The sequence below is a fragment of the Crocodylus siamensis genome, chromosome 3 (genome assembly GCF_052110815.1).
Source record: "Crocodylus siamensis isolate JL-2025a chromosome 3, ASM5211081v1, whole genome shotgun sequence".
Taxonomy (NCBI): domain Eukaryota; kingdom Metazoa; phylum Chordata; order Crocodylia; family Crocodylidae; genus Crocodylus; species Crocodylus siamensis.
In genome coordinates, this window is record NC_143397.1 from 240,458,467 (window position 1) to 240,481,747 (window position 23,281).

General features: G+C 41.1%; 2 protein-coding genes across 5 annotated transcripts in view; one reads left to right on the forward strand and one right to left on the reverse strand.

Annotated features, from left to right (window-relative positions):
- The window catches only part of NTAQ1 (N-terminal glutamine amidase 1), a 129,824-nt gene that overhangs the window by 40,094 nt on the left and 66,449 nt on the right, over window positions 1-23,281 (forward strand). The window contains exon 6 of one of the 4 annotated variants that reach the window (XM_090040597.1): window positions 17,567-19,655. The exons of 1 other annotated variant lie outside the window; for it this stretch is intronic. In XM_090040597.1, the coding sequence (XP_089896723.1) occupies window positions 17,567-17,751 (185 nt within the window). In that variant the 3' untranslated portion in view covers window positions 17,752-19,655. Of the gene's footprint in view, window positions 1-1,155; window positions 4,676-13,450; window positions 13,608-17,566; window positions 19,656-23,281 lie in introns of those variants that run through there. 2 more of the 4 variants (XM_090040605.1, XM_090040603.1) reach the window with 2 other exon arrangements.
- The window catches only part of FBXO32 (F-box protein 32), a 28,605-nt gene continuing 12,367 nt past the window's right edge, over window positions 7,044-23,281 (reverse strand). The window contains exons 5-9 of the mRNA XM_090040594.1: window positions 20,367-20,460; window positions 19,664-19,848; window positions 14,747-14,929; window positions 13,647-13,790; window positions 7,044-12,715 (exon numbers count right to left, since the gene is read on the reverse strand). Of these exons, the coding sequence (XP_089896720.1) occupies window positions 12,626-12,715; window positions 13,647-13,790; window positions 14,747-14,929; window positions 19,664-19,848; window positions 20,367-20,460 (696 nt within the window). The 3' untranslated portion in view covers window positions 7,044-12,625. The remainder of the gene's footprint in view (window positions 12,716-13,646; window positions 13,791-14,746; window positions 14,930-19,663; window positions 19,849-20,366; window positions 20,461-23,281) is intronic.

Consider the following 23,281-nt stretch of genomic DNA (forward strand, 5'->3'; position numbering starts at 1 on the left):
AGAAGTCAGTAGGTGAGACAACCCAATAAGAACCCGCCTGAAAGCTAACTCCATAGCATCGTAACTGTAGCAGGTCCTTTTTCTTCTTCCCTTGGTAGAACTGCAGGGGCTGCTTAAGAGGTCAGTATGCTGCAATCCACATCGCATAAAGTTTGAAAAACAGATACAGTGCCATTTGTATCTATCACAGATACCTTTAGGACTGCCTGCGTGTAATTCTTCAGATGGATTTGAGAGTTATTTCCATGCATGCAATTTTATGCCACAGAAAAATAAGCAATGCTTTCCCACAGGGTGATCCAAGTTCTGGGCAGCTGGGGGCTACATACCACATGGACCGCAGACCTGAGGGCTACATAATATGTGGGTGTGCCCCCCCAATAAGCCTCCATCATGCAGGCTGTCCAGCACCCCATCACACACAGCATGAGCAGCCCAGTTCCCCCCACAGCACTGGCAACCTGACTCTACCCTGCTGCATACGCAACAGCCCCAATTCCTTCTCCCTCCACACATCCCTGCAGTGCTAGCAGGCTCTCTTCTTTGCCGTGCGTGCAGTTCGGCCACTCCAGTCTCGTTGCAGCTGCAGAGGCAGGAGCATATGGGGAAAGGGAATGGTGGCCAGGCAGCAGCCCACAGGCCACCAGCTGGACAGGCCTGCTTCACCAAATAAACTTGTGTATTCTGGACAATTGCATATCTTTTTTTTGTGAGGTTGTACTGATTTTTCTGTAGTGGGTATTTACCTTTAATTGATAAGATGCTCTTGTGCATTTCTTTGTGAAATATTTACTCACTTTTTAAAAATTCACGAACAGACTGAGATGATGGTAACTAAGGAAAAATCCCCACATCTCAATCTTTCTCCTTTCCTGAAACACAACATACTGTGGCTGAACACCCCTTTGGGAAAAAGCTAGGTATATGCAGCAAAGCCGTATACCTATGTTGAAAGTTTACAAGCAACAACCAGGTAACTCATGAGGGGTCCTGTTGAAATCACATGCTTACGTGAAGCACAGGTGCATGCATTTGCAAGACTGGGGCATAAGAGAGTGTTCTCAGGGGAAGACAGTTCCAAAGTTTGCAGATCCTCCCAACTTTGTGATGTTATGCCAAGTTTCACAATGTTTGGTGCTTTCCTTAAATCCTCAGCTGCTGGAGTCATGGTTATGTGAGAATTTCAGCCTTCAAGGAAAAAGTTTCCAGCCCTTGTGGCTAAGGGACAATTTTGAAAAGTTGAACCCCGGAGGCCTTAAAAGAAAAAAAAACCCACATAAAAGGCAAGTAAAAAGGCAACCCCCCACTTCCCCTTTTTTATCTTCATTGGCTCATGATTCTGATATGGAAATGAGTCAAGATTTTTGAATGCACAGGGTTGACAGGACTCTGGGGCTTGTCCTTTGTTATCCACCTCATTGCCTGGGTCCAGCCTGCAGTCATAAAATCCTGTATATCTGTGCAAAACAGTGCTATCAGGACATAAAAGACTCGTTTTGTCTACAGAGCATTTTATACCCAAACTGTACTTATTTGGCATAGTTGCCAATAAGTATACAAAAAATTGCTCAGATCTTGTGTCTCCAGTCACTTCTGGACAAAACTACTTTTACTCATTCTACTAACCAACCAGTGTGGTTGCGTCTGTATGTGTTGCAAATTTGTGTCCCACCCTGTATTCTGGGAAGTTGAGAGCTATTGTTAATCTGTTGCCATGGGAGCAAAAATTGGTGAATTATTTTCCACAGTTGAGGCCTTTTGAAAGAGCTACTTTTTTGTAATCATTTAATACATTTAAAAAAATATATAGATTAACAGGAACGTTTAAATAAATAAATAAATAAATAAATAAATAAAAGAGGAGGAGGCTGAGTTGTTCAGAGACTACTCAGTGAACAGGCCTTATGTTTTAAGGAGCTGATAGTCTATATAGAAAGACCCTGGTACTGAAACAGGAAATTCAGGAAATATTACCTGAATTTTGGCCCAGAATCTATTTCTAAATATGTTCCTGACATATGATCAAGCTGCACTCCAATCTTTTACTTTAAGGCTGTCAGGGTTAATGAACAGTTTTAGAGAATAATTCTTTTGTGGACCCCAAGAAATAAAATGTAATCAACAAGGAAATGTGAAAAAGGAAAAGTTAAGTTTATTGACAGAGTAAACTTAGGCAAACCAGCAGGATAAGAAGTAATTATATCTCTATGGTAACCTGATTTACCAGAGTAATCATTCAATAAAGTTACCATCTACTATGTGCATGCTTAATTAGAGCCCTTTGATAAATGAGATGAGCACAAACTTATTTTGATACGCCAAGAAATTATGTAGCAAAACTTCATTCCCTCTTTGAGGTCCATCCCAGTCGTTGAGGCTAGCGGCAGAGATGCACTGGTATAAATGGCCAGGAAAGAAGCAAGGCATTCGAGTTTTTTCTCTTGTGGCTTACAAATGTGCATAAGTTTGAGCATTTTTGAAAGCTTGAGGAAGCAGAGAATGACAAAAATGCAGATTTTTCCACAGGGAATAAAGGAAAGGAATTATCATATAGGAGTAACCATGGGCAGAAGTTGGTTATTATTTTCTGTGAAATGAATTGCTTCTAGGCCCAGTGGAAATGCTGCATTTTTCATTCTGTGTTTCCTCAAAGTCTCAGAAATATTCTGCCACAAAACATTTTTTCTCACGGTCACATGAGGTAGCAAGAAGAGAAAAGGTTAAATTCTCCTTTCGTACCATAATGTAATTCATTTCCTGTTTTTCACAGCTGTCTAGACATAGATCTAGCAAGCATTAACCCTAATCCCACCGTTGGGTTAAAAATAGAGGGTTTAAATATAAAAAGTGCACGGTGAAAGAAAGATTGTAGGTTTCTACCAAGTTCTATAAGCCAGTTATTTAAAAAGGGGAACCATTTAATTGTCTTTAAGCAAGAAAAGAGAATGAAATAAGACTGGTATTTTAATTCCAGGGACGTCAGGGAACTAAGCAAGTTTGCTTTCCATAAATAACCCCTAAACAAACAAACTGATGAGCCATTACACGGAAGGATGAGTCCCTTTATAGGAGTCATATGTATCTGGATTTATACCTCAAGTTATATACATAAAAATAAGGGAATACTTCCATTTTGTAAAAGTGTCTATGGAAAGACTAGTAAAGGATCATTTAAAAGGTAACCCTGCCAACCAATGCCCCCCTAGGCTCAGCAGGGGGATGGTACCAATTCCCTCTTCCCTCCCAGCCTCACAACTTGCAGGATGATGCTTTACAGTGGGGACGAACAATGTACAGTGCATGGGCTGGATCCAGCCTGCAGAGCCATGTCAGCCAGTCCCTGAGGCTCCTCATGGGCCCGGAAATTTGGTGGAAGGGGAATGGTGGCAAAACCATGGCAATTAACACTGCTGTTGCTCATCCTTCCACCGTATTTCTGGACTGTTGGGGAGACCTGTGGGCCAGATGATGTGGCCCCGTGCACCAGATCAGGCTCATGGACTAGTTCTGCATACTGAATTGTACCCAGGGGGTGAACTCACATGTCAGATCAGACCCACAGACTGATTATGTGTTACTGCGCCGGCCCATAGACAGGCCCTGCACCAGACATCCTGCTCAAGGGTCAGATGGTTGGACACCCATGCTCTACAGAATCACCACAGGAACCACAAATGGCTTTCTCCAGTTAAATTCAAGGTCAAAGTCAAAGTTATGGTGGGCCAGGGTTCCCATTCAGCAAAGTATTTAAGTAATTACTCTAGCTTTTAGGTTAGTGTTCAAGTAAAACTTCCTGCCTGTTAGAACAGTAAGGCAGAGGACCAGGGTGCCCAGGGAAGAGGGTTGGTGGACCAGATGACTCTTGAGGTCCCTTCTAACCTTATGATCCTGTGATTTATCAGCTAAGAGTTTTGGCCCACTGAATTATGTATGATCTGGGCTTTATTTCCTTAGATAAACATCTCTAAGTTTGGTCACCCATACATATTCACCCATTTTTCAATTTTGAAATAGTTTGTTTTGAAAAAAATAAGATAAAAGATGCAACAATGATGATGAGAAAGACACAACAATGTTGGTAAAAGTCAACTGAGATAGACAAGCTGATGAAGACTGAAAGAGCAATTGACATCCATAAGTACTGTATGGGGGAAATTTCAGCTGCAAAATTCATGCTTTCCTCTATTCCTTTTGCTTTCCCCACCATAAGCTCAGACCAGTTCTGACCATGACTTCAATGATCCAAGTAAAACAGGTTAAAGACATATTAGATTATTTATTTAAAAAAACCCCAACTCATGGAATAACACATTTTAAAATTTGAGATTGATGCAGATCTGCCTTCCTTGCTAAGGGAAGTTTGAAAAACTTATTTGTAGATCTCTTTGGAAAAATGGTCCATTGTAGAAAATTTTGGTTAAAAACAAGACAGACCAATGTTGTCAAAAAAGTTGAAATATTGATTTTATATGTAAACTATATGTATACTTATAGGAGATTATATAAACACACATATTTAATCCATATATGTACTTATATATTTTACATTATATATAACTATTACGTGTATTTTATATTTCATGTATATGTATTTCGTGTGTGTGTGTGTGTGTATTATACATGTATCTCACCACACGCTTTCTGGGCTCTGATGAAAATCTATTAAAATTTTTCAAACAAGGATGCTTTCCTTAAAACATCATTGTTTTCTATGGGGGTAGAAGGCAGGGGAAGGATAGGGAGTGGGGGACTGAGCAGGCTTTCAGGAAGCTTTCTTCCAACTTGTATTTATTTGAAATAAGGACTGTACAAAGAGGCAAAAAGTTGCAGTTCTCAGCTCAGTAGATCATAGCTGGGTGAAACGTAATGATCTGCAATATGGAGGAAGTCAGACTACATGATTTCGCTTATGGTCCACTTTGGCTTTAAGTCTTAAGAATGTAAGAGGTATTGCAATGGAGATTTGATTAAGTTAGAAGAGGAGTTACTAGATCCTTAATCAAAGGACTAGTACAGGGGTAGGCAAGCAACCCCCAGCACAGGTGCCAGAGTGTGGCCCTCAGAGGCATTTTGCTTGGCACATGTGCCTTCGGGTGGATGGTGGGGAAGGGGCTAGGGGATATACAGCAACAACAAGGATTGGACCCCTTTTGGCTCCCGTCCCCGGCACACCAACATCTTACAAGTTGAAGTTGCAGGTGTTTTTGGCACTCTGACAAAAGTGTTGCCAACCCCTGGACAAGTAGCAGCTATCTGCACAACTGTGGTCAGCAGTATAGCTCTAGATCAGTGCTCCTCAAACTTTTTTAGACTTGAGGCACCCCTCCACCACCTTTGCAAATTGAGTGGAACCCGGTTTCAAAAGCTAACTCATTTGTGACACTGCTTACACCTCCTTGCAGCAGGGCTGGGCAGTGGGAGCAGGGGAGCAGTGAAGCAGAGACAAGGGCAGATCCAGGGGGATTGCAGTGGTCCATTTGCACCACCCTTTGATTCCTGCTTCACCCAAAGTTTAAAACCAACTGCCTGGCAGTTGCAGCAGCATTTCTGGGCAGGCAGCCCTGAGGGAGTCACTTCACTTCATGGCTCATTATTATCTACCTGATCCCTTCCAAACTCTTCGTTCCACAGGCGTTAACGATCCTCTCGTTTGTAATGGTCTTGATGTTCCACCAATCAAGCTAGCCTTTGGTTTGCCATGCTGCTCTCTGTTCACTGCTCCTGGTAATGAAGTTCCTCTTTCACAGCCCTGCAGATGGTTTTTAATTCATTCCAGTGAAGTGATAGTTGTTCTTTCTTCAATCTTAAATGGCATAATACAGCCCCAGGCCCCTAGCATGTTAGTAAAGCTTCTAGTTTATTCTTAACTGGATAAAAATATCTATTGTTTTTTGTAGGATGAGGCTCCTCACCATCTTCACCCCCCTTTTCACAAATCTAGATCTTCCCATGGGCAAGACATTTCTGAGCCTGCCCTTTCCTATTAAGTTCTTCACACTCCATGCTTTCTGCTGCACCCTTCAAACAATCCTGTGGCACCCTTGGGTGCCCCAGTATCCTGGGTGAAAGTCACTGCTTTAGTTATAGTGACTGGTTTCTTAATTTTTAGGGCTGATTAAGCAAATCATTGGGTATATACTGTATTTACTCCAAACCAAGACAAGGCCCCCCCCAGCCCTTTCAACATAAAAAAGGCTCATCTTGGATTTGAGTACAACATCTCCAACTGGCCCCAACTTGCTACTGCCACCACCACTATCGTCACATAGCTGGGCTGGAGCTACCATGTGCTCCATTCCCTGGGGCTGCAATGGGGCGGGAGTGGCAACGGACAGTAAGCCATGCGGGAGGGGACAGAGGTTGCAGGGAGCAGGCACCAGGAGATGGGGCAGGAGGTGCAGGCACTACAGGGGAAGACACTAAGGGAGGTCATCTTAAATTTGAAGTCGCTTTGGATTTGGGTAGATAGTACATTTAAATTCTGCCCGATTCAGTGAGCACTGGCCTTGTTCAAGTTCCAACCAGGGCTCGAAATGCGTCTCCCCCTTTTCCTGAAGGGTTAGGATGCCAGGCCACAGAATTCCTCTTACCAATTCCTCCCATCAGATCAGAGGTTTGGGTTCAGATCATGCTCTCCTGACTTGGGTGAAAGTAACTTGGATTTCCACTGGGGGTTTGCTCAGTTAAAGGCTTCCAGCCCAATGGATCCTGAAGATCTATTGCTCAAACAACACTGCATTTCAATCTCTGAGGAAATGGCAGGTTAGAAACTGCCAGTTAAACTCCATTCAGGTGAAGTTCTACTCCTGTGCACTGGACAAGCACAGAGCCTTGAATTCACTCAGTTATAGGCCTTTTGTTGGCTTTACCAAATGTGACAGTTATACTGAACTCATTAAGCTAGAAAAAGCATATCTACCCATTCAAGGTATTTCTGCAGCACTCATTCCCATAGTGTCTAAACTCTAAGTGGTCTTGTGCTCAAGGTTTTCATCTGCAAGAAGCGTACCAACTTGGAAACAACAAATCAACCAACTCCAAGGTTCACATCGTTTGAACATTTATTGCAATTCAGTGTCAAAAACATTTTACAAAAATACATCACTGTTTGCATGAAACAGCTGTAAAAAAAAAAATTAAAAAAAAAAAATCAGAGTTGAACATGCAAGGAGAGAGTGTGTGCAAATAATTTATATGAAAAGTCACACAATATTAAATAGAAATCTTAATACACAAGGTATGCTGTTCAGTTCATACCTTCTCTAGTTACATTTCTTAAGAAAAACAAGCTCTTTTCATATATAAATCAGGTATTTATTATTACTGTTGACTAGCTCCTAAAAATTAGTTCACTTGCTTTTTTTCAAATTAAAGTGTTACCTCCAGAGCTGACCTGTTGGCACGGTGGACAGCAAGCAAGAGAGATAATCTTTACCTTCAGTCACAGCAATGGGGTCACCTAAATGAAAGTGCAGTTTGGCCCGCAGAAAGCCAAAGCAGGGTGGGGACAGGGAATGACTTGAGTCGGCATTGTGCGACTCCTTTGGAAACTGCATGCGTCAAGGACAAGACTAGCATGCTCTCTTTTTGGGGCCAGATTCTGCACAGCCTTGGGTGATCCAGGGCAATGCTGACTACTGGCAATGGAGGGATAGAGTATATTAAGACTGGGCTCCATTATGAAAAATTCTTCTCATCTGCAGATGCAGTAAAGGAGCCAGTTCACTAAACACTGGGAGTAGCATGGATGCCAGTCAAATATTTGTCACATGCTCAGGAGTTTTGAAAGAACCATAACAAGTATTAAAGATTTACAAGCAGCTAGCATGTCAAGACACATTACTTTGACTGAACAAGGAGAACTTCAGAGTACCGAATCTTGTAACGGGGCATTTAGACTCACTACCCATCACATCCACAGCAGCGTTTTTGCCAATAAGCCAGCTAGCAAGAGTAGCACTTTAATCTACAAGGTTTGTGTTTTTCTTGGCAAGGTGCTGATCTGTGGAAAAAAGCTGTATACCAGGCTACTAAGAATCCCCTAAAGAACACTGATTGTTTATCATCCTGAACAGAAAATCTGATGCATAAGTCATGTAAAAATGTATTAAGTAATGTACTGCTTTTGAAATGTTCCTGGTCTATTTCAGTGGTAACTAGTATTGGCCAAAATATCTGCTGGGCAGGAAGAGCTGGTTTACTACCTGCGTATGTTCTAGAAGCAGTTAGCTTTGTAAGAGTAATTAAAGCCAAACAGCAATGGGAACACAAACTTTAGTCACTACAGGAGTTGAAAAAAAATAAAAATAAAAAAAAATTGAGGACTAAAGATCTTCCTGTGTACAGAAAGTGGTATGGTGCAATTAAACATATGAAGCACATCTACAGAGCAATACAAGCTTTCCTACAGGACTTTACAAAACAGAAGTATCTTAAAAAAAAAAAGATAACACAAGTTAAAAAACCCAATATAAGAGGAGGTGCACACAGTTTATAATTAACATTAAAAAGATACCACACATTGCATAAGCTGCTCAAGTTATGTACAACTGAAATCCTGCCTCTTGCAAACTCCTGCAAGACCGTTTCAGGCTGGACATAAGGAAGAATTTCTTTACTGTCCGAACCCCCAAGGTCTGGAACAGTCTGCCAGCGGAGGTGGTTCAAGCACCTACACTGAACACCTTCAAGAGTAAATTGGATGCTTATCTTGCTGGGATCCTATGACCCCAGCTGACTTCCTGCCCTTTGGGCAGGGGGCTGGACTCGATGATCTCCTGAGGTCCCTTCCAGCCCTGATGTCTATGAAATCTATGAAGCGGCTGTCATTAAAACTCACTCAAATATGTGCCTCTTGTAGGAAGCTGAAAAGCAAAGTCTACTCTTCCTTCCTAAGCCCCCTCTGCTGTGCAAGACTATTTTAAATTGCTGTACAGAACCACATTCTGCTCAACTACACTGGTAAATACAGAGTCATTCCATTGTCTTCAGTGGAATCTCTCTGGATTTATGCTGGCTAACAAACCTGTGCTGTTTTTTGTAGTGTTGAAATGGAGGCATTCCTAACAGGAACCTTCCACAAAAATGTACCAAAATGATTTTTTTGTTTTTGCAGAAAACATTACTACTACTATTGTATTTTCCAAAACACAGATAAAAGTCTGTTTTCTTTTCCTGCTAACTTTGCCAGAATCGATTGGAAAATAAGAAGGTCTCTGTGCAAAGGCAGCCGTATAGCTATCTGCCTACCCAGGGTTTGGTTTTCACTATCCTGCCTCCCCAAGCCAAACAGATGCATTAGCAGTGTAGATAAGCTGCTTGAATAGATCGGTCCCTTTTTAATTTTTTTTTTAAAGCTTGGTTTGTTGTAACCTCATCACTTGCAAAAAAACAACAACATCATGTTTAAGAACCTCTGCAGCATGCTAAAGGGTGCTGCATTGTTAGATTTAATTATTTAATTCAGCATCATTCACTTGCGCATCTCAGTTAAAAGACAGAGGCTTTGTTGGAACCAGAACTGCCGTCCGAGACAGATTCCAGTTCTATTTCTTTCTCTAGCAGAGCCATTTAATAGGTTACATTCCTTAATATTTTGTATTACGTTTGCTTTCATGCTCTAAGCCTCCATCTTGGAGGCTTTACATTGGGGAGCTATATAGGCAGTCTTGAAACAAATGTCACTCTGTGAACTAGTGTAACAGTTAAGAGAGGGCCCTAGGATAAATGCCTGTGTAATGCTTTGAGATCAGGACTGTACTTAGACTGGTTAATGAGCATGTACTAAGCAGTAGGGCACTGTGAGGTGTGGGGCCAGGGTTATCTTCCCTTAACAGATCGGGAGGAGAGGCAGAGAGTACGCAATCTGCCTGAAAGGAAACAGTACTAGAGCTCAGAAGATGCCAAGTCACGGCTCTAAACCCACTAGTTTAGTTCCAATGCTAGTGGAACAGGAAACACAGGACCAGAATTCAGACCCTGAGGTTAACTCTGACACTGAGTGAATTTAACAAAGGAGAGAGAGAGAGAGAGACTTTAATAAGAAAAAAAACTTGAATGGAAAGATTTGTTTTTAGCCTGAAACACCCATTGCTTGGGAAGTCGCATTTACTTCCCCATCACAGGCTGGTTTACTGGGAGTAGGCAAAGTCCTATAGTGGGATTGGAGAAGTGGGGAAGAAATTAACCTTCAAAACAGAAGGTTACTGAAGTATTTTTAGCTGCTAGAGAAAGGAATAAAAGGACCTGCAAACACAATGGCAGCACTTCATTTACTTCCTGCTCTTAACACTTCCACCAAGCCAAATCCTGGCCTCATTTATACTTGGGCAACTTCACCGATGTCACAGGTGGCTGAACAGGCATGAATGAGAGAAGGTGGCCTCTGTTACCTTCCTTACTTGTGACACTAACACCCACAATCAGAGGTTCTTTCTCCAGGGTGTCACCAGTTTCAATTGACATAAATATTAAGTCATAATTACTCCTTTCACCAGTGTTTGATGGAGGGCATGGACAAGAGGAGAAAAGGACTGGAACAAATTCCCCAACTTGGACACTTTTTAACCCTTCTCTGGATAATGCTGAGCTGTGCCAGGGAGGATTCGCACCCTGGCTCTTAGAAGTTTCTGTAAGAACAAAACTTTTTGCCTTTGGAATGAAGCAAAATACCCATTCTCCTCAAAACCAGCATCTCCCTTTAATCAGGGCTTTAGTCCCTATTCCTTATACTCAATTCAAATCACTGGACCTCTTTTTCTTTTCCACATCTACTCCAAGAGTGAGCAAAGGTTGATTCAGTTTGCAAAAATGCAAATATATATTAAACAGCTGCTGCAGAAAGTGTTATAATTTATTTAAAAAAATGTAAAAAAAGGAACAGAATATTTAACTAACTCAAGTAGTTCTTCCTGAATTGTCCTGAGTACTCCTCTCTCACACTTCCTTTGTACATACCATTCAACTTACAACGTTTGCCTTTCTGTTGTGCTTTGCTTACAAAAGAGAAAGTGCTGTATGTGAACTCTGCTATGGAACTGCAAAGATTTTTTTATGTGTTTTTTTTCCTCCAAAACCTTTTGTACATAAACTGGAATCTGCCAGATTCACGAGGTCAAAATCCACAAGTTTATGAATACCGAGAACCAAACCTAGGTCATGCTGAAATCAGCTGAACTCAAAATAGGACCAAGGTCTGGTTTGAGGCCTAGATACAATGTGAAGCACTCTAGCACTGGCAGGGGAATAGGCTAGATAAGTCTTTTCCATTTCTATGGGATGCCAGTTAGGAAGTCAGAAATCCCCTACTCACCCTCAGGACTGGCTGCATCCTTGTTATAGTAGGAGTTCACAGCTGGGATTTCCACAATATTTCTGCTGTTACATCAAATATAAACTAACAGCATTCAAGATAACCATCATGGACCAGATCCTCAGGAAATGTAGTTTGGTACAATTCCATTGGCTTCCATGGAGTTTTGCTTCTCCAAGTTGCACCAGTTTTCAGGGCATTGGATTCCTTTGAGGATGAAATTCCACTTGACTTTAATTGGGAGCATGTGGTACATTATATGTAATGTAGTGTATATTCATAGTAACAACACAAAAAACCAAACCAGGGGCCAACAAACCACATCCTAATCTCTCAGATCAGTGTAAACTCAGCATAAATTCCATGGAAATCAGAAGTTATTGTCAACTATTTACACTGTAAGAGGTTAGATCTGGTCCCTTCAAATCCATCACATTCCCTTGTTAAATATAACCATACCCTGGTGTGGTTTTTTTGCTTAAATCTTTAAAAAAAAAATTCAAAAAAGAGAATGGAGTAACATCTTAGGTATTTCAGAGGTGCCTATTGTCTAGGCAATCAAGCACTGAGTAGAGCAAGAAAACCAATGGAAAAAAAAAAGCAAGCATTAAGATGTGAAGGAAAAATGCTTACTCACAAAACATCAGTTCCCTTTAAATCAAAATACAAAAGTTCACATTGCACACTGGATTTCTGCTGAAAGATATTCTTCCTCAGAGGTAGAAAATGGTGTGGTGTGTGATTTTTGTTTTTAAGTAGGATAAAGTCCTATACATGATATATATTTCAGAATGGATCCAATTTTTTTTTTTTTTTTAAAACTCACACAAATGTTATTAAACCTTGTCAGAGGGATGTTTTTCCTCATAAATATTTTAAAGTCATATTTATAAATATCTGTTGTAAATAACAACCAGATGGAGGAACAGTTCAACAGTCCTCAACTCATATTGCTTCCTTTTCAATTATTAGAACCTGAAAAAAATATATATGTTCAAATGGCCAGGAGTGGAGGGGAAAATTCAGTTTTAACTTCTAAAACTGAGACTCAAGTTTTTCCTGCATCTTGTACTCTGATCAAGAAAAGGAACTTTTTACAACATGCTGCTTTCCACACCAGTCTTGTTTGGAGTCTGTTACTACTTAAATAGTGTCAGCGAGCAATTTCACCTCTTGTCTTCAAATTCCTCTTCTCATTTGCCTCAGGAGCTTCAAACCATCACAGACATTTACACTATTTACAAGTTGAGTGTCCAAGCTCAGCAGCATAAAGTGTCCTCTAAAAGAATCTAGTATGCTGTGAAGACCCTGGATTCAGAACCTGAACAAGTTGATAAAGTCTTGTGGTGAAAGTGAAGTGGAGCAGCTCTCTGGGTTATTGGCTGTGCAAGGATGATCTGTACCCTGAAAAGGAAAGAAAAAAGAAACACTGTTTAGAGAGGCAATGGAATGAGTGTCACAAGTCAGACTGGTCTAGCACCATTCCTTGTGCCATGTGCTGCACATACAGTTTGCACACGAGCTAGACAGCAAAATCAGGGTTACTTATGTTCTCACCCAAAGCATTAAGTCAAAGCTCAGATTTAGATTTTAGGGACAGGTAAATGTTTGAGGGAGACAGGGCAAGGATCCAAATTCACTCTGAGGCTCTAAATGCTCGATTCTGTTGTCATTGCATTTAAACTGGCATACAATTCTTTGAAGGCTGGAAAACAGCTGGCAGAATGTGTCCCCAAGGATCAATAAGGGCACATCTACATGTGCATTAAGCTAATGTATATTAGCTTAACACATTTTTGGCAGGTGTCTACACGTGCAGAAACTTATCGCTAAGTTATTGCCATGTCTCTGAGTTTGCCATATACTTCTAGTGGCTTGGCACATGGGATTGTGTTTACATGTGCATTAATGCGCTTTAACTAATTGCGCCTAAATTTGATACCTGCAAATGATACCTGCAGGTATCACATTTAGGTGTGATTAGCCTAATTTCACCATTTTAAATGTGCATTAAAGCCATGCACATGTAGATGCACACCCATAATGCGCATTCAATTCGGCTAAATGTGCATTAATGCATCTTGTGTAGACAGGCCCCAAATTGACCAAGTCATACCCAGCCCTCTTCTCTCATCACAGGGAGACACTAATCCTCAAGGCCGTGAATGGGACTTGCTCTTCCTCTATGAAGAGGGGACAGGGTCCTTGTGGGGTAACAAACGCAGAAAGACACCTTCTGGAATAGCAAGAGCTTTAAGCTATGTGGAACTGACTTTCAGAGATGCTATATACCTGCATACTAAGACTTCAGAGAAAACAGACCCTCTATACGTACCTTCCAGGAGAGAATGTGACAGTGTCTGCAGAGCTGCAGTGTGTCTCCATATTGCTCTTTCTTTGGGTAACACCTTATAAGCTTGAAGTACATCTTCTTCCAATCTAACTGCCCCTTATCTGATAAAATAAGCCGTTTGCGAATCTAGAACAGAATGAAAATAGACTGAGTGCACACTAGCATTTGCTTGTTTTGAAGAGCGATCTTGCAAAGAATTCTCTCCATACTCTAAAGTAGTGGCTCTCAAGCTTTTTAGATTTAAGGTAACCCTGGATAGACTTGAGACACCCCTTGGAAAGTGCCTGCTCAGTTTTCACTGGTTTTTTTGCCAACAAGGAAAAAAAATCAAGTCGTTTGTTGCAAAGAACTCAGAAACACCACAGCTATGGACTTATATTTGAAATGTCTGGGTTTATTTGTGAATCAGGTTTGTAAACCTAACTGAGCCTAATAGTGTATGGCACCCCACAGCACCCCTGAAAGGATCTCAAGGCACCCTAGAGTGCTATGGCATCCTGGTTGAAAATTACTACTCTAGAGTAACTAGTTGGCAGCCCAAAACCTTCATTCACAAAACAGCCACAGCATGTGCAATAGGAAGAGTAACATCCTGGCCCTTTCTCGGGGATGACGAACCACCTCAGCCAGCAAGCGTTTTCTCTTTAAAAAGGGCAAAATACTAGTCATTCTTCATGGACTATTCAATCCTTGTCCATTCTATGGAGATGGTCCACAAGGATGCCAACTGCTGTGACTGCTAAGGTTAGATGAAGAAAGAATTCTCTCCCATATAGTACAAGCAATGACAATGCTTGGTCATTACAATCTTGGATTACCTTGGTTAGCAGCCAACATGGAAAAGATTGGCCCATATTGTTAAGAGGCCTTCCATTTCAGGGATCAGTACTGGGGCATTTCCAACACTATCAAACTTCCAACAGAAAAGCTTTTTGGCCATAACATGCCAGTCAATGTTAGAAACGTGTTGTATAAGTTTTAGATCCAAGTAATGCTCAATATGAGGAAGGTCCTTTATGTTCACTCACAAATATACAGACTGAAATAGGTCACTGATCTAGCAGTGACTTCTCTCCTAGTACCTGTCGGTCTGTGAAGTGGTACTGGCAGAGTTTCTTCCATAGCAGTCGGTCTTCACTGAGCACCTGCAGCTCAGGGGCAACTTGACCAAGGCTGACTAGGTCTCTCCCATCAGTTAGCCGCTGCATGATATTTAATTGCAAACACAGTGGCAGGTCGGTAAAGGTTGTTCCTTTAAAGGCAGGCTGGGAAAAAAAAACAAGTAAAAATGATACAAGATGAACTAAACCAAATACAGCTATATTATTACTTGCTAAATATTTATATACACAGGATTCAGCAGTGTTGGATGATTTCCCATCTGTGGGAAGAGACCAGTTTCCTTGGGAGATCTTCTCATAGGCTACAGTTTTTTTGAGCCACTACTTCCAGGGAAAGAATATTACGAGGGGTCTACCAAACTTGAGGAGACTGCCAGCTGATTTTGCAGACAGATCCTAGGGCTGGCCACCATTTACATGGACTGAGCAAGACAACCCCCCCCCCCCAACCCCTCTGATTGGCCAATGGCCCCCAGCAGTCCCACCCCTTACTGGAGATTGCCACGTGGCCCAAAACCACAACTTAATTACCACAATTAAGCCTGAGGAAACCATTAACCCACATGTTATTAAGCAGGTAGGGCTGCTTGCAGCAGGAGGTGTGGAAGCTGCAAGCAGCTACTGCCTGCTGCTTCTAGGCCTCCTGCTGCAAGTAGCCTTGCGCTGCCCTGGCCCTCTTCCTCCCTGCTCCCTCCCCCCTATACTCCAAGACTGCAAGGCTTCCTGCCCTTTTCTCTGCTTGTTGGTAATTTTATTTTCCTGCAAGCCTCCCAAATCATGGAGCCTGCCATTTTTCATGCAGTCCACCCAAATTCAAGATTTCCACAAAAATCATGCAAACTGCAAATTTGGTAGGTCCAACAAGAACTGGAACTGGGTCTCCAGTGTCCAAGAGGCTGTACTATTATAGAAGGAAGACCAGAACAAACACTACCACTGTTTACTGTAGTATAACAGGATCCATGTTGATCGCCCAAGCTTTAATTGCACAATTAACTCCCCTCATCACTGATGCATAGTAGATAGACTGCTCCCCAAAAGACATTTTAGCGTTTCAAGTGTGGGAGTGAGGCGCACTGGGTTGGGGCTGGCAGTTGATGTTTACAAATGGGTCTTGGTACAAAAAAAAAGGTTGAGAACCACTGCAATAGAAAACATCTTACCAAGAAAGAAAAAACAAACAACAACAACAAACAAAAACAAAAACAAACCAACACCCAGCTTGCCATCAGACAACTTGGGAGGTAAACAGACTGCCTGAACTTTTATTTAAGCCTAATTTTCATAAAATGAACTTTTCCACCCAGGGGAACCTATAACATCTTTTTATTTCCCTTTGCAATATGAAGTTGCATTTCTACTTGGGAGAAATGTCACAAATCTGTGCACTCTCCTTTACCTGAAGAAGGGTGAGTGAGCCCAAAAGCTCGCAAGAACATTTTTTTGCAACTATTTAGTTGGTCTAATAAAAGATATCACCTCTGCCAAGAGTTCTGCATATTTTTTGCTTGTAGAACAACATGACTAAAGCCTCTGTCCCTGGAGTCCTCAGATTAATTCAGTCTATCCAGGTTGGATGTTGTATGTCAAACTAAGGCTTTGTTTTTTAGGGTCATAAGAACTTAGGTGAACCACAGCAGTTCATGGGTAATGGTAGAAAGCAGGATTTCCCTGCCATTGTTGCCTGGGATATTGTTAGCAGTTACTGAGGAACATTCTTTTTAAGTTTTCTTTCCTACAGAGGATACTTCTATAGGTCTTGTCTGGGTCATATTTGTCCACAAGTAGAATCAGTATTTATGCTCATGGACTAAACCCTGAGGCTCCATCAGAACGCACTGTAGTTTTGTTGGATTAACATCAGTGCAGCTACACTGCTGCCTAGATACAGATTGTTGAATGTGGGAAAAAGTCCCCTGCATGGACCAAGGTCCAAGCAGTAAGAAAACCAGAATATGGGCTCCAATAGCTACATGAAGTAGCAAACTATTATTTAGGCAAGTTAAAGTTTGAAGGTTTGGGCTCCCCTGGTAAAATGACAAATAAGCACTTTAAACAAGTGTCCCAAGTCATCAACTACCCTGCACAGAAATGCCTCTATTTTAAGTTGTGGCATTACATCACCCTCTTTGCAATTGGCATAGCAATTAATTGTTTAAAACCAAACACAGAAGTTGCTGATCAGATGATGGAAGTTGCGTGGCACTATTTTTACTCTGATGACCCTGTCTCCATCAGCTGGATGGTGTCAGAGATTAAGGGCATAATAAGTGTGTTTATACCAAACAGTTCCTACCTTTCCATCTGCAGGCAACAAAACTATTTATTACTAGTCCAGAACAGAAGCCCATGTACTCTGCAGCACCACAGCAGTGAAACAGGCTGCACAGTCCATCCACCCTTTAGCCAAGTGCTTATCTTTTAGAAAAACAATAAATTTTCCAGCACTCAGAATTACCAACAGCATCAAACAGACATAGTGATGACTGCCAATCAACAACAGCCCCAAAGGACCCCATTGTTCCAGTCTTTTTAACACAGCATTAATGTAAATGTCATCTGGTTAACTATTTTGATACTAAACCTTTCGGAAGAAACATTTAACTAAATTCTCTCCAAATTCCATTATCAACTGTCTCCTGTTCCGTTTCCCACTGCAATAGCCTCCATGTTCTTGGTGCAAAACCCCTCCAGCAAGCAAAAGATTCAGATGCAAGAGTTCTGCATAATGAAATGAAACAATTTAAATTCAGTATAATTTATTTGTTTGTGTCATTTAAGAAGTGGAGGCTTCACTGGAACCAAGACTGCTGGGACACCCCCCACCCTGCAACAGATCTGCTTGCCGTACCGGGACATCACAGGATCCTTGCCCTCACTCCACAATTCAAGTCAAGTTTCCTGCAGAAGATGCAGGACTGGTTATAGCCTCATGTTCAAAGGGCACTAGACTGCAATACTGCTGAGCAGAAAGCCTATTTAAATAAATGAGGGTTTTATCCAAGTAAGGCACACTGGCCTGGCCTTCTGGTTCAGCTCAGCTATTACATACATGCTGATGTCTTGTTACTGAAGAAGTCAGTGACACTAAAGCACATGCTTGAGGGCTCTGCTGAAAAATCAGGGCCAAAAAACTTAATCTGCTCTTTTTTTTTTTTGTTCTTTCCAGTACATTTCAAGCATGACTTTTTTGGAGAAGAAAGATTAGATCAGAAGAGGCTTTTGTTGTTAAAAAATGGACAGAAAAGTGGTTTCTTTTTCTTTTAAAGAAATTACTGCACATGCTCAGTAGATAGGTTTCAAGCTATTTACCCCTCCATCCCCAAACTATATTTCTTGGCTGTTTCAAGACATCTGCCCCTTCAGAAATACCCCAAACACTTAGCCCACTTACAGTGAGTGACCAGCTGCTTACAGTACTGTGCTCTTTCCCCTCCCCTGCTCAAAAACTTACCCAAGAGCATGAACATGACATTTTTTTCTACAGCTTAAGATATTCACACAGTGCTTTAAAAAAATTTATATACATCTCCATCCAACTGTCTCTCCTCCACATTGTAGCCAGTAAATACAAGTACATAACATACAGGCAGCTCAGTTTGCAAATGCTGATACGACAGAACTTTGGCTGGGATCAACACCATTTCTTTGAACTGATGCAAGTGACTTTCTTTCCTGACTTGATATGGGTTCAATCTAGAAGGGAAAATGTTTTTAGCTATTAAGTCAACCAGTTGGGTCCCAGTTCTTCTGCAAGCTTCATGCCAATAGAAGCCCAAACCCATAGGGTGCTCCACTGAAGGCAGTGGCCATATGTCCACACAGATTACTGTGGGACTGAGGATATAGCCACTGGACATAGCTGAGTCAAGCCCAGAGAAGCCTTCTTTCCTCATTGCCCGTTAACTTCCTTCTCATCACCTCTCTTTGGGCTGGAAGGTGGATTGAACTTCAGGGTTCCTTGGTCACAGGATACAGCACTGCTTGCTTTGAAATTACAAGGGCAAGCACCTCACTAAACTCTTGCAGGCTTAGTATGGGAAAAGTTCACATGACAGTTCATTTAAGTTTGTATCCTGGTCTCACTGAGGGGACTGGGATTTTTACAATTAATTTCAAATTGAAGAGAGTCAAGTCATAAAAGGAGGACATACTGCAGCACTAGAAACCAAAGATTTGACTCTAGCAACTCTTCACTTGGAAGTGTTAGCAAAATGTAGGATTAAAAAGAGGATGTATATTAAAACAAAATGTTTTGATAAACTTGAATGGAGAGTTTGGCATTTTCAGTTTACAAAGAATTGAGATTTCCCCCCCCCCCCATCTTAACTCGGGTCAGGAGAATTTTAACACCCTAAAGTTTCTCAGGGTGGAAAAGCTGCTTCCTGCCCTGCAAAAGCCACAGAATTAATGTCTATTTACAGGCCCATCTTCCATACAACTTGAAGTGGATCCTGGATCCAGCGTATCTATTACATTCAAGACAAAGTGACTGCAGGGCACTTGAGGATGCCAGGCTCTTTCATGCTTTTCCTAGATAAATCTAGTTTTAGCTCAGAGCCACCTGGAACATTTAAACATGTAACTCGGTGGAGGGGGGAAGGGGAAAATAAAAACAAAAAATCATTCTTCATCTTGGTTTAAAATTCCAACTCGGAAGTAATAAAATAATAACAAAAATAAGACCCCTGTTCCATTATCTTATCTGGTCCAATTCAAATCTTAACAATCCAAATTTCTCCATCAGCATGCTTTGTATGCAGTTTGGGAATGCTCATGATGATCCAGTCCCCCAGGCAGGAGCTGCTGTATGATAAGGCTGTATGAAAGAGCCAACATATAATTTGCCTCTCAGCAAGGGCCAGGACTCTTGCTTACCCTGGTGATTTGGATGTTGTTCAGCTGCTGCTGCCAGTGAAGGATAGCCTCCATTCTGTGCACCCACATGTTGATGTTTCCAACCAGAACCGACTTGCCTACCCTTTGAACCAGGGTACATAGTGACTGGTAGAGAGTCTGAAGCAGTTCCTTTATTAGCCTGATGTTCTGCTGATCTTCAAGGACTTTGGAAGCCAAGAAAAAGAGAAGGGAATATGGAGTTCATATATATTTTTGTTATTCACTTCTTTCTGAAGGTTTCATTAAAACTTAACTTTTGGCCTAAGATCAGAAAGAGTAATTTATTAAGGGCTGAAATCTTAATAAAAAAATAAAAATAAGACGAGAGCTCCAGCATGAGCTAGACAAGACAAGTTAGAGAGGTCATATTTCCTCATAATTCATTGTTCCAGTGACTGAGCCAAGGTGAGGCATGTGGCCTTTCTATAGTACTTCCAAGTACACCCCCCCAACTCCCACCCAGGGAATGCTCTCCAGTGGACTTCAGTCACAGGAAGAGATTAACTCGTCTAATATTGCAAATCCTACATCTGTGCCCAGGGTTGGATGAGATGACCCTTAAGCTCCCTTCCGATTCTGAGTTTTCTTCTGCACCTCTTCCCAATCTTCCACTGTGATCATCCTGGATTTGGTTGTCACCAGATGCTGTGGATACAAGCCAGGGGCATTATATTTCTCTTACCTTTCTGCACCACTTTTTCCAAGATGTTCATGAAGTTTTTCTGGGCAATTCCACTCAGTGATGTTAGCTGAGACTTTGCTATCAGCTCCAACAGCTGTGGATAAAAATAGAAGTTGCCAGCCTTAGAGTACAAAGATATTTTTCTAATCTTGCCTTCCAGTCACATGACAGCCCAGCAGTTCAGATACTTGTTTATTGCTCTAGTATACAACAGAGGTAGGCAGACCACAGAGAAATGCAAGGGCAGGAGGAAAAAAAAGATGATTAAACCTACCCCGGAAGAAGAACACCTTCTGTTGAAAGAGGGCTCTTTAAGTGATTGTTTCATGGTTCAGAGGTATAGAAAGCCACATACCACTGTTCAGCCTGACAATGACTATTCAAACAATGAATGGTGTATCTCAGGGTCTCGCACCGATATACATAGACATGCAGTGTCACCAGGGGACAAGAAATAAACTCATGCATTGAGCATCAGAGATTCCCTCATTTATGCCAAATGACACTCTGATTCCCTCTTTGGCAACATGTTTCATACAGGAGTTTTCATGAAGAGGAAAGCTTAAGACTCCTATTTTACAAAATTCCTCATTTTTATTATTGTTAGAACTGAAAGAATCCAGAACTATTTAGGCCCCTTGTTTACTTTGCTGATTCCTATGCACTAGCTCAAAATGCTGCAGTGCTTGGGGTAAAATTACTGGAGGAATTTTTTCATCTCTCATAAAAAAAATGTTTTTCTACTGGAATAACAAGTGTCCTGGAAGGATTTTTTAGGGTTTTAAAATTGGGAAATAAATCACAGGCAGTAACTCAGTGGATCTGAAAGCCATACATTTTCTGCAAGTCATTCTATTTTCCCAGTGGTTCATATCCTTCTGCTCTAATTGAGAAGGGAAAGAAAGAGCGTTTATACTGCCAATCAATCCACATGTATCATCACACGACTGGCCTATTAAATGCTTTATCATCCATGGTTATACTATCCCATTACTAGCAATAGGGATTGTACAGAGCAGTTGCTATTCCTTGTGTCAAGTAACAGAGATGGTTCCTGACAAGAGTTGATAAGTCATGAGTTGATGTTTGCCAACCTATAAGAATGGCAGGAATGAAGTCATAAAGTTATTGGCCCCTTGCCATAAACTCTGAGCTCAGAGAGAGGTATTATTGCAACCATTTGCCCATTTTGCTCATCTCTGTCATTAGCATGTGACTGTCAGCTAGGAGCTGTAAAGTGGCCTACAGTGACCAGTCTGCTTTTCTGTTCATCTTTCAGGCCAACTTTAAACTCAAAACCATCTGATGTTTACAGTCTATTAATAATCTTGCACTTCACGTGACTGGTATAAAAAAAGATGGGGAAAAAAAATCCACAGTTTAACATTTCTGTGCAGGGCAAAAATATTTTGGGCTTTTTTTTTTTTTTTTTGGTCATAACCCAAAATTTGAGCAAGCAGGTGAGATAATGAAGGGACAAGCTCATCAGGTAATATGTAGTACCTGTGTTTTGACAAAGTTCTCTGCTGTTTCTCACTTGTACAGTGTATATATGCCGATGCACAAAACTAGCTAGCAAGATTTTTTATTTATTTATTTTTAAATATAATTTTTTTTATAATCTTTCCAAGATTTGTTTTGGATGTTCAGAGTGGGGGAAAAAAAGGAACACTTCTTCAAAATAGTCTTTGTAATAAACTGCTAGCACTGCTCTATTTAACCTCATGACCTTCAATTATGATTCTCAACTTGCCAGACCGTGCAGTCGTACAAACATCCAGATCAGCTTCAACCATAAACAAGTCCTGTCCCTGTTTTGCAATGTTCTAGAACAGTCCCGGGAACAGCTTCCTCAAGAAACTTTATTATAAAAAAAAAAAAAAAACACAACCAAGAAAAAAAAAAAAAAAGGGCAGACTTTTGCTTACAAAGATGTTAAAACACACCAAATCTTTGCACACGTTATAAATGCTAAGTGGCCAAAATGCTATAAGTTTCAGTTATTCTTTTTTAATTAAAACCCAAACCAAAACTGATCCTTGAATACCGAGGGAGTTAAATAAAATCAGACAATCAAAATGAAATAGAGTCCCTTCCTTTTGCTATTTATCAAGTAAATTAGCAAAGCTATCACATATCACCTTTTTCCAGCAGCAATAAATAAAGGATAAAATCCTAATCTGAAAACAATATTATGAATGCCTCCTGAGGCATATTCCAAAGCAAACTGCAATGCCAAGAAGGAACGGCCAAATTCCAAAATAGACTCCAGACATGTGAGTAACATTGGTTTTCTTTGCCAGTACACAAAGACAGGTAGAACAATAAGTAGCAAAGTGCAGCTTTGCGTTGAGGGTCTACAGTCATTCCCAACCAAGATCCAGAATGACAGAGCTAATGGAATTTATTCCAAGATTACTGGGGACATAGTGAAATGTGGCTCAGAGTTTAAAAACACAAATGGCATACAGCGTGTTGATCAGTGCATTATACAGACTAACACTACTGCAAACCAAGTGGAATTGCAGTAGTCATTCCTCCCCTGCCCCGGGGTCAATTTATCTACATTCAGTATCATGGAAACCACTGTTGACACTGGTATTCACCCAATTCCATGTACAAAATGCTGCTAGCTTTAACAGTACAAAAGGGAAAGATGAACAGCAGCAGCCAGGGCCTAATTTTCTGAAGATGCTCAATAACCACCAGTCCCACCAATCTGGAAGCACTCAGTCCCTTTGTGGGAAACCAAACTTTTGGGCCAGATCTTGAGATGCATGAAACAGTTCTGCCTCTTGGACATAAAGGACATGGGGTGGGAGATGGAAGCAGAGGTGGTGATGGTAGGTACATGGCTCTCTTCTTCTGTTCTATGCAATATTCCCAAGGAAAGTCCCTTGGCCTCCTCACCTAAT